This window comes from Didymosphaeria variabile, assembly GCF_027946475.1.
Source record: "Didymosphaeria variabile strain IMI 356815 chromosome Unknown scaffold_4, whole genome shotgun sequence".
Taxonomy (NCBI): Eukaryota; Fungi; Ascomycota; class Dothideomycetes; order Pleosporales; family Didymosphaeriaceae; genus Didymosphaeria; species Didymosphaeria variabile.
In genome coordinates, this window is record NW_026611623.1 from 4,326,606 (window position 1) to 4,337,707 (window position 11,102).

At 53.9% G+C, this 11,102-nt stretch overlaps 5 protein-coding genes across 5 annotated transcripts; 3 read left to right on the forward strand and 2 right to left on the reverse strand.

Moving 5' to 3' along the window:
• Positions 1–235: 235 nt before the first annotated feature.
• N0V89_006312 (uncharacterized protein) lies at positions 236–1,877 on the reverse strand (the record flags this gene model as incomplete). The annotated part of the gene is made up of 3 exons (XM_056215082.1): positions 236–339; positions 503–1,264; positions 1,316–1,877. The coding sequence occupies 3 exons, from the start codon at positions 1,875–1,877 to the stop codon at positions 236–238; spliced, it is 1,428 nt and encodes a 475-aa protein (XP_056072349.1).
• A 1,520-nt stretch (positions 1,878–3,397) lies between these two features.
• Positions 3,398–5,284, forward strand: N0V89_006313 (uncharacterized protein; the record flags this gene model as incomplete). Its single annotated transcript, XM_056215083.1, has 1 exon — positions 3,398–5,284. One exon carries the CDS (start codon positions 3,398–3,400, stop codon positions 5,282–5,284), a length of 1,887 nt encoding a protein of 628 aa, XP_056072350.1.
• Positions 5,285–6,070: 786 nt separating this feature from the next.
• Positions 6,071–7,182, reverse strand: N0V89_006314 (uncharacterized protein; the record flags this gene model as incomplete). The annotated part of the gene is made up of 2 exons (XM_056215084.1): positions 6,071–6,765; positions 6,828–7,182. The coding sequence occupies 2 exons, from the start codon at positions 7,180–7,182 to the stop codon at positions 6,071–6,073; spliced, it is 1,050 nt and encodes a 349-aa protein (XP_056072351.1).
• Positions 7,183–7,745: 563 nt separating this feature from the next.
• RAD10 (ssDNA endonuclease and repair protein rad10) lies at positions 7,746–8,936 on the forward strand (the record flags this gene model as incomplete). Its single annotated transcript, XM_056215085.1, has 1 exon — positions 7,746–8,936. The coding sequence occupies one exon, from the start codon at positions 7,746–7,748 to the stop codon at positions 8,934–8,936; it is 1,191 nt and encodes a 396-aa protein (XP_056072352.1).
• An 810-nt stretch (positions 8,937–9,746) lies between these two features.
• On the forward strand, positions 9,747–11,102 carry N0V89_006316 (uncharacterized protein; the record flags this gene model as incomplete). The annotated part of the gene is made up of 1 exon (XM_056215086.1): positions 9,747–11,102. The coding sequence occupies one exon, from the start codon at positions 9,747–9,749 to the stop codon at positions 11,100–11,102; it is 1,356 nt and encodes a 451-aa protein (XP_056072353.1).

The following is an 11,102-nucleotide window of genomic DNA, read 5'->3' on the forward strand; positions in this document are numbered from 1 at the left end:
AACTTGTATCAGGTGTTCGGAATCACCCTCCGCAGCTACAGCCTCCTCACTCTAACCTAATTTCGTACATCGCAGTCACATTGGAGAATCCTGCCTTCGCTTGATCATCACATCCATGTCGTACTGTCCCACGAATAATCTGCGAGGATATGTTAGCGAGCATCTGATGTCTCTTTCGCCATCTCTATTATAGGCTAGGCCGTTGTTACATCTGAGATCCGGGGCAACCGTGCACTTACAAGCATTCTTCCCTCCACTCCTTCTCTGGATCCGCAAGTTCCATATCGTAATTCAGAAACAAAGTTGGTATAAACTTTGACAGTTCTTGCGCGGCGATGTCTACGTATTCAGTCATTAGCATCTGACAGAAGCAATGGCTGCGAACGTAGAAGAGCTTACTGCGTCCTACACATGCTCTCGAGCCTGAGCCGAATGTGAGAAAATACCGATCTGGCAGAACGCTGTGAGCATACAGAATACGATTGGCGAACGGAAGGCCTACTCATATCGCCAGTGTCCCTTTCTAACCATCTCTCTGGTCTGAAGACGTCTGCGTCTGCACCATACACGTCCCTATCTCTATGCACAACCCAGGCGTTCATACTCACGATCGTCCCGGCCGGCATATAATGCCCCTCAATGGTTGCGCCTCCCGGCGGTACCACACGGGGAAGATTCACACCAAGTGCTGGATGCACACGCAAGCTCTCGTTGATGACGGCTTGCAAGTACTTCAACTTTGCCGCCTCTGCATGCTTAATCGGGTTGCTCAGCTCGCCTTTGCGCTTCGCTTCGTCGAGCTCAGCCACGAGTTTCGCCTTGACAGCTAGATTTCGCAGCACGTGGTATATGATGGCCCGAATGCTCACGGCTATTGTATCGCTTCCCGCACTAACCTGTGTAGTCCCCATGCTGATCACATCCGTGTAAGTGAACTCCTCGGGGTTCTTCTCATGCGCGTCGAAGAAGCGACTGATGAGGTCTTTCTTGCCGCCGGGATTCTCAAACCGGCGGGCAGTCTCGCGCATCGCAAAGTCGCGCATTGCGCCGTGGCGCCCGTTGATGCCGAGCCAGTTGCCGATGTAGGGCTTGAGGAACTCATGCGCGCGGAAGACGTAGGGGACGTGTCCGAGCCAGCAGCCTGAGCGACCCATGGTACGGATCGTATTGAAAGTGCCATCGTCGGCGCCCGCGGTGATGAAGCCGAAGCTTGCGGACCAGGTAATTTCGCCGATGACATCTACCAAGTCCATGAGTTTCTGATCTCAGAAATACGCAGAATCTCATGACTGTGCAATGTGAAGACTTATCTTACCAAATGAAAACAGATGCACCCACTTCGCCATATCCACCCTCTGTCCCACCCTCCTGTCTAACTGCTCCACCAATAACTCAAGACAATAATCCACATACGGCTCTAGACCCTGCAGCGTATCCATCGCATACGCCCTCGCAATCATCTTCCTATGCTGTCCATGCGCCCTCTGATCCTGCCCCGCGAATAAATCCACCTTGCGCGTCCCCCGGAAGACGCTGTACCAGTCCGACTTCGGGTATGCGCTCGCGCTCACGGGGTATATCTGACGGACAGCTTTGGGAGTACCGACGGAGACTCCATTAGGTGCGATGCGCACGAGAGGGCCGTACTTGTCATGCAGGCGGACGACGACGCGGTTCCAGGCTTCGGTACGAGTTGCGCGGACGTACCACCAGTCTGTTAGAGAGGCGAGGAAGGGTCCTGGAATGCGTGCGAGAGGGGAGAAAAAGCGTTGGTAGAGGATGTAGGCAGATAAGAAGGCGATTGGCAAGACGTAGAAGTGTTCGTAGAGAAAGGTATGGATGTGTGGACTGGGAAGGTATGTTTGCGACGAGGACATCTTGAGACACTAATTATGCGAGATTGGCAGCCGCTCATTTATATGTTGTTTGTGTTGGCTACGCACGAAGTATATATAAGCTGACTGCTCGCTACTCTGGCTTGCGCAGCCATGTTCGTCACAAGTAAGCTCTGCATAGATGCGGAGTACATGGCACTAGAGTAAGTTCCAGGTTTCATTAGTGCCGTACCTTGGCTATGAGATACGAGAAAGTTACGTCTGTGTCTCGTAGGTTACACGAGAGGGAACACTATGGAAGTTGCAAGGCAGGATCCGTCCAATCGTGCAGCGCGGGGTAGCAAAGTTATCTGCAGGCTATTCAAACGATCCAACAAATCATAGAGGATCACGGCACGCGGATGTACTTGGACCATCATGGCGGGCCGTCAGTACATAGTGTCAGATGGGTCACTTTCGCTCCTCGTTCCATCAGGGTGTTACTAGATCACAGCCTGCTTATCATCTTGGAGGGCCTATAAGACCGCTACAACAACATCACAATGAACGTCCGCGTAGGCGTGCCATTGGCCATTGGCCGACCGTCCCTCTGATAAGGCCCTCATGTGAATGTCAGATGCAGGTGGCCTTGTGAGACCCTGACTTCACAATCGGTGTTCATTGATCCCGCATGTTGGTGCCGAAAGCTTGTGAAAGCTTCAATGGGCTTGTTAGTTCAGTGTTGCTTGACTCAACTTCCGCAGCTTTCCATTTGACGATGAAGTTGTGTCTCGTTGAGCAGATCCTGAGGACTCGCACCTCAACACCTTGATCGTAGCTCGCAGACTCTCCAACAAGCTTCCAATTGCAAGTATAGTGTCAGTCGTAGAGACGTCTCGTCTGTTAAACTCGACACGGTCTGTAGCTCCACGTGTAGCGGTATCAACGTCGTCATGGGTCGTACGAGAAGAATCCTTTCGAACAACATGATAAGAAGAAGCTGTCGCGGATCATAGATGCGGCAAGATGTAAGTATAGAACCCATGTAGCTCGGCCGAATCATTCAGCAAGCGAACATGAAGACATTCGGAGAAGACTCGCGGGTTGTGGAGACCCCAACCTCTGGGCGTTATACCCGAGGTTCCTCAAGCGGCTGATGCACGTGATCTGACTAACACCTGGCGTGAAACTAGTCTTCTTTCAGCCGCAGCCTTACCACGACAGGCAACGTGCGGCTTCTTGACGATTGCCGTTTTGTTCTCCCGCAAGTACCCCCGCTCCACCCACCAACCACAAGCTAGGAACGGCATCGCATATCGGCCTCGTCTGCGCCTTGCATCATGGCACAGGAACGCGCTATGCGTCGCCGAAATCCTTACCGTCTGTTTCGGCAGCGTAAAACGAGATTTCGGCTTCTGGAAGATAATTTTGGACAACCTACTTTAAGCGCGAGGTGTCGCGCGTCTGCAGTATATTGCCGGTGCAGCGCGTCTCGTCGTACTACAGCTTCTTCTTTGATACCCTTGTATATTGTTATTGCTCACTTTTACTGCTTCTGAATACGATCTAGAGGGGACGACGAAATGGCTACGAACCTGTATGATGTTGTCATCATCGGTGCTGGACCTGTTGGGTTGATGCTTTCGACTTGCTTGTCGAGATGGGGATACAAGATCAAGCACATCGACAACCGGGCTGAGCCCACGGCTACCGGACGCGCAGATGGCATTCAGCCACGTTCTATGGAATTATTACGGAATATGGGTCTGAAGCGTAAGATCATGGAATATGAGCCCGCGAAGGTGTACGAGGTTGCTTTCTGGGATCCGAGCGCGAAGGGCATCCACAGGACGGGAACTTGGGCTTCTTGCCCCAAATTCATTGATGCGAGGCATCCCTTTACGACACTGTTACACCAAGGCCTGATCGAGAGGGTGTTCATTGATGACATCGAGAAGAACGGTACCCATGTTCAGAGGCCATGGACTATCACTGGCTTTAAGAATGATGGTGCGGATGCCACATACCCGGTAGAAGTAAAGCTGGCACATGTAGACGGTACAGCTTCAGAGACTGTGCGCGCAAAGTACCTCTTCAGCGGCGAAGGAGCTAGGAGTTTCGTTCGAGAGCAGCTCAAGATTGGCATCAAGTACAAGGATCCGATTGCCCACGTCTGGGGTGTTATGGATGGCGTAGTCCGAACGAACTTCCCCGATATCAAGATGAAATGCACGATCCACTCAGACGCCGGCTCCATCATGGTCATCCCCCGTGAGAACAACATGGTCCGCCTGTACATCCAAATCGCCTCTTCCACCGACAAAGACTGGAACCCTCGCAAATCTGCAACTGTAGAAGAAGTCCAACAGCACGCCAAAGACATCCTAAAGCCCTACACCATCTCCTGGGACCGCGTGGAATGGTACTCGGTCTACCCAATAGGCCAAGGCATCGCAGAGCGCTACACCCTCGATGAACGCGTCTTCATGGGCGGCGACGCCTGCCACACGCACTCCCCCAAAGCCGGACAGGGCATGAACACCGCCTTCCTCGACGCCGTGAACCTCGCCTGGAAAATCCACCACGTAGAAAGTGGCTTCGCCCCGCGCAGCCTGCTCTCCACCTACGAATCCGAGCGTAAGCTCATCGCAGAGAACCTCCTCGACTTCGACGCCCGCTACTCAAAGCTCTTCTCCGCGCGCATCCCCTCCGCCGGCGAAGTAGCAGGCGCCTCCTCCGACAGCCAAGCCGACGAAAACGAGTTCATCAAGACCTTCAAAGCGTCCTGTGAATTCACCTCCGGCTACGGCGTAGCCTACAACCCCAACACCATAAACTGGGGCCCCTCGCACCCAGCGCAACACCCCCTGATCCTCGCCCACGAAAAAGGCACCGCCCTCCGCACCGGCCGCACCCTGCACAACGCAACCGTAACCCGCGTCGTAGACGCCAACGTCGTGCACCTCGAGCAGGAAATCCCGCTCAACGGCTCTTACAGACTGTACATCTTCGGCGGCGCTCTCGTCAGGACGAAAGCTGCGCTGAGGGATCTGGCCACGCACATGGCGAACCCGACGAGCTTTTACTCGACGTATGCGCATAAGGATAAGGACGTAGATAGGTACCATGAGAAACACACGCCGCATACTGACTTTCTGTCGCTCGCTACTATCTTCTCGGAGGCGCGCTCTGCGGTCGAGATCTCTGCCCTGCCGGATGTCTTCGCCACATACAGAGACCACGTCTACGCTGACGACGTGTGGGACCAGCGCGTCCCCGATGCCAAAGCTGCGGCGCACGCGAAGATGGGGCTGGATGGGGAGAAGGGCGGGGTGGTTGTTGTGCGGCCGGATGGGTATGTAGGCGTGGTAGTGAGGCTGGAGGAGGGCAGCGGCACCTGCGAGGCGCTGAACAAGTACTTCAGTGCTGTGACGGGGCGGAAGATGGGGGAGGAGCGGGCGAGTCTGTAGATATGTGATTGGAGTTTAATAGATAGTATGCGAGCTCTGTGGGTATTTAAGGGTCGGATGGTTGTTGCATAGCGCGTTTAGCATCGCATGTCCTTCGTAGATGTCGTTCTTGCTGTCAATAGTAGAAGTTCTATACTTGATCAGCGTCGAGCGGACAATGGTGCGTTATGCATTCGAATGGTGTGAGCCTAACCTGCTGAAGACTCTGCCCTACTTCATGGAGGCGAATGCACACATTCGTGCAACGCGCACTCAACCTTCCACTCGACTCGTCTCGGACAAGCGCATTGTGAAATTCGAAATATAGGACATTTTCACACACATCTTCCTCAATCTCACCATCATCGTTGGACCCGAAGTAATGTGTGATGATTCATTTTACATTTCTTATTTTGATTTCATGCAGCCTAGAGGGTATCATGACGTGCCTGCTCCGCCCAATATGCACAGTTGAAGGAAGATGAGGCCCCTACCAGCCGCCAGCCTAAAATTTCCACCGCCCTCTAAAGATGGGCATCGATGCAAAACAAACAATAAAAAGGCACAGCCCTGCCATACGCTGTAGGGCATGCAAGGGGGCCGGTTGCGCCCAAGTGCCAAACCTGCAAAGTCGCAAAACAAATTTCGTCAAAATCCTGCTCTTTTCGAGTCCATTTTCGCCAACGCCAATGTGAGAGGGAAAACCGGAACCGAATATTTTCATCGAATTGTAAAAAGTGGCCACATCCATGCACGTCTTCAAGGTCGTCGACCTTCGTAGCTCCTCAATGTGGCAAGCAAGCGATTCTACCGTCGCGCACCGCCAACTTCGACTTGATGTGATGTGCGCTCGAAAGCTGCGAGCTTCCGTCTCTTTGCCGCCATGTTTCCGTTGTCCTCCCCTCCAGTTGACTCGGCATAGTCGTCAGTGAAGCCTTCTCCGTAGCCGTGGAACGAGGCATCCGTGTACTGTCGTTTTGATCCCGCTCTTTCTGGTCTTACTAGCCGCGACGCTGCAGACGACGCGTGTGGGTTCGGCGTGGCGTTGGCCGATTGCACTCCTCGATGTGGAGCACTTTCAGTCGGAGCCTTCGGCTTGACAGTCTCATCAGTACCAAGGTAAGCGCGGTATTTGTTAGCATCTGCAGCTGGCAGAGGACCTTTGTCCATGCCTCCCAAAGCGCCATTGACAAGATCTGACCACTCTGTCGACAAGCCTCCTTGGGGGTCGACGGCCTTGGTCATCTCTTTTCCTGATACAGTGGATAGGTAGTAGTCCTCATCCGGGAAATTGTACAGGTTGGTGAATTTCCATTCCATTTTTGATGCTTTCGGCTTGCCAGTAATCTGCAACGCCTTGATGTGACCCTCGTACGATTTTCGCAGCTTGTTAATCTTCACTCCCGTCACTGGGTCAGTTCGCGCAACGGTTTTTGCTAGGTTATTGAGGCCATAGAGCTCGAAAAGATTCTGTGAAGTATGCGGTCGTGACGGCTCATGGGCTACCAAGCATTCCGTGTCAGTAACACAGAGCATAAGTGCGCTGTATAGAAGGGAACCTTACTGCTTTGACAGAGCTTGAATAGCTGGCTGCCACAAACACCCTTTGCCGCTGCCACTCCGCCCTCGTCGGCGAAGATGACCCTGTTTTGCCGGTTGTGGTTGGTGAGTCTGTGTCGGCCTAAGCGCACCACATCATCACCCTGGCTGTCCTCCATCTGCAGATCGCCGTCGTTGTCCACATTGAGTGAGTTTGAGAGCGTCGCGGTGCTTGCGGGCGTCGGGAAGGGATGCATATTGGTCGCCGAGGGCCCCGACTGCGAGACCTGCTGTGACATGTGTACCGACGAGGGGGGCGTCATTATGGAGGGCGCTGCGAACCCAGTCGTGGCAGGGCCGCCATTTGACTGCGAATTCATCGAGGGGTATGGCGGCGAGGTGGGTGTGTTTGGCTGGACTATGGGCGGCTTTGTCTCGCTGCTCTTGGCAGCGAGGTGGTAGGGCGGCGAGGCCGGTGAAAACGATCCCGTCAAGCGTTGTCGCTTTGCACTGTGCTCCGACATGAGAGCCGCAGCGTCTGCTTGCAGCGACGGAGGTGGTTCGTGGGCTGGTGGGTCGAAGGAGGACGTCGGCGGGCAGCCCCGTCACAGGCGAAGGCGCTTGGCGTTCCCGGCTCCTAGGCGCTGCGCATGCGATGGGACGTCGGATATGGGCTCGAAAGACGGTGGGAGCTCGCGGGCGAGCTGGCTATAGACTGACGGCGTGGGGTGCGGGTGCGCGGTGTGGCGGTGGGCGGTGGGTTGGAGTGTAGTAGAAGACGAGCGAGCGGCAGTGAGCCCGGATCCTTCGTATCTCGCAAGGCGGTCCGTGCACCAAGGGCTGTTTCCATTTCTGTTGATGTCAGCATTCACCACGCTTGCCAGCGCGCTATCTACACCACCTTATTGACCGATGTCGCCGCTGTCCACCTCCCGCGACCAGTATGGATGATGCTGCGTCCCGAGCCGCTGCCGGCGGTCCTGCTCCCGCCAGCGCATCGACGACAGCGCAAACATCGCGCCCCAGTGCGCCCCAGAACGCGAACCAGAACGCGCCGAGAGTCCAGCAGCCCAAGCCGCAAGCACTGCCCTCGCGCTCAGGGCCCAGTACAATCCTCGTGTCGCCGCGTCAGAAGGGCAATCCCATCCTAAACAGCGTGCGCAGCCTGGCATGGGAGTACTCAGACATACCTGCCGACTACGTTCTTGGTGCCACGACATGCGCGCTATTCCTGTCGCTCAAATACCACCGCCTGCACCCGGAGTACATCTACAACCGGATACGCGACCTGAAGGGCCAGTATCAGCTGCGCATTTTGTTGACCATGGTGGATATCGAGAACCATGAGGATTCGTTGCGAGAGTTGTCTAAGACATCGCTCATCAACAACGTCACAATCATGCTGGCTTGGAGCGCACAAGAAGCTGGCCGATATCTGGAACTATTCAAGACATTCGAGCACGCTGCGCCTACTAGCATCAAGGCCCAACAATCCTCGAGCTACTCGGACAAGCTGGTAGAATTCATCACAGTGCCGCGCAGCATCAACAAAACCGACGCCTTAGGTTTGGTGTCCAACTTTGGAAGCGTGCGCACAGCTATCAACGCCTCCCCTGAAGAGGTAGGGCTAATTGCTGGTTGGGGAGAGAAGAAGGTGCAGCGGTGGTGCAATGCGGTCCGAGAGCCTTTCAGGATAAAGAAAGCGGCAAAACGGGGCATCACCCGTGAGAACACTTTGGACGCGCCTCACAATACCTTGTCGCGAGGCGTGTCAATGGCAGAAGGAGATGATCCAATCCTCGATGACGATGTAATGGGGGAGTCCATGCATCAGAGTATCGATAAGGCGGTTCCTCTGGCAGCAGAGATGTCAAAGACGGCACCTGTTACCGCGGCATCGGATGCTGACAAGCGTCCGTCTCACCGTATCGCCGAAGACGTCGATGTCCCTCAACCAGGCGAAGACGAGGAAGAGGCCATGTGGCAAGCAGACTTAAGACGCAAACCTGTGAAGAAGCCGGTCCATAACCAAAGTGAGGCGGTAACCCCCGCGAACACGATGAAGCGGAAGCAGGACGATGAAAACATGAGTGATGGCATCATGGCTGCTCTGAATAAGTTACGGCAACAGTGATGACGACACCTTGAGCTAGAATCGAATGAGATACCCTTCATATATCAGCTCTCCTGCACCACGCTCCTCACTAATGTAACCAACGTGAGGTTGAGTCTTCACATGCTGCCTTGATAGCTAGCAGACATCTAAGCTAACGCTACGTGTATTCTCTGTTTTCGAGAAGAAAGACCGGAGCATGCTTAGAGCTTGCTTCTATGATAGATCCGTTGATGTGCATGCTGAGGAGGGCATGTAGACACCGCTGACTATCCCTGCTCGGGTCTAGAGCGCGCGACAAGCAATTGCGGTCACGTTGTCCTACATAAAGCAGCTTCTGATGTGCGACTGTCCCTTTCATCATCAAGTCACATGCACTTCCCGGATCGTCCGTGTGTTGTACGATCAGATGTGAATTGCTTGTGGATACTCATACGCTCGCCATATGCTCATTGCTTCTTGCCTTAGTACCCATACCGAAGGTCATGTACGTATCGCTTGCACAGTGGTGATGTTTGCTGCTTCGAGAGCTCTACGCAGGGCTGCGTCGGGAAAGTGGGGCACGGGTGAACCCTTGTTCTTACCAGTTGGGTGATCAGTGATCACGTAGGCAGCACCTGACCACTCCTTCTGCCGGCTCTGCCTTCACTTTCATTGACTTACCTCGACGGCAAGGTATTGATCGCCACCTTACACTACACAGCTTTGCTTCTTACTCACTTTGCTTCTTGCTCACTCACTGCAACCATTTTAGATTCGGTGGGCGCGGCCGAACGAATCATTTGCCACGCAGCAAGCTCAGGAACAGAGCGCCTGGCAGCTACCTCAATCATGAGTTTCTCGATATTACCAGCAGAACTCCAAATCGAGGTCTTCAGCTATCTTGAAAACACAGACCTCAAAGCAGTACGCGGCGTCAGCGCCTCGTGTCGCGACAATGCCTCTCCACATTTGTTCCGTAGCATAATCGCTTGTACGCGTTACCAGGCCATGGGCGCATTTCAGAATATTGCTTTGCATCCGGTCTACCAAAAATACGTCAAGGAAATCGTGTTCGACGCAACAGCTTATGACGCGGGCGAAGCGAAGGTTGAGAGTGCCTATCAGTCTTCCGCCCTGGCAAGACCGCATTTGAGAGAGGTCGTGAGCTGGGTCCGCCATGGTAGATGGAAACAATATCAGTCGCTATACCAGGAGCAAGAGGAAATCAAAGAGGGCGTTCTGCTGCAGACGGTTGCGCGAGCTTTAGAGTGGATGCCTCACGTGGAAAGCATTGCGTACTGTTCACATCCACTCCACGTCCCTGTCGAAAAGAAACTGATGAAAGATATCCTTGAACGGAGGGTACCATCGCCAGCGTGGGATGGCTCGATTCAGGCAGCTCGGTATGCTGCCAACCGACCAACAGAGAACGGCTTTCATCATCTCATCGGTGCAATCTGTGTAGCACAATACTCCAACATCCACGAATTCCGCGTGCGGATGCTTAGCCATGATGGGTACTGGAGTGGACCTCGACTAGCACTGGGAGAATTTCAGTTCAAAGAGTCTGATCATCTGGAGTCGGGAAAATACTTTTTCCGCAATCTACGCAAAATAGAATTAGATCTCGACATGCGATACACTGCACAGCGGCGTGAGGCGTTGGCCAACATGCGCACTCTCCTGGCCGAAGCCAAACATCTTTGTCAGCTACGCCTGCACGCAGAGCCTAATCACAACATGCAAGAGTCCCTCGCCTGGCTCACAGCGGGAGAGAACATTTCACCCTTTGCTTCCTTGGGTTTGGGGCTATATTGGCCAGAACTTCGAATTGTTGACCTTGGCCGAATCATTGCGACGGAGGATGAGTTGAGAGGACTGGTTCATCGAGGGGGGGACACTTTGACTTCAATGAAGTTCACGAACTCTATCATCACAGCGGGAAAATGGTCCAACTTGACAGATGAGGTGGTCTACGGTACAAAGATCAGCACCTTCATCCTGAATCGCGTCCATGAGGAATATGTGCTTAGAGGGATGGCATTCGAACATCTGCGGGGATCAGAACATGAGAAGTGGATGTACGAAGGACAGCTCAAGGAGAATACGCAGGGAGAGCGATATTTTTGGGAGCATCCGGGCAAGTCAGTCTACGCGTGGCGTGACTTGCCCTCGAATGAAGCGGGTTCATCAGAGGTGGATTGA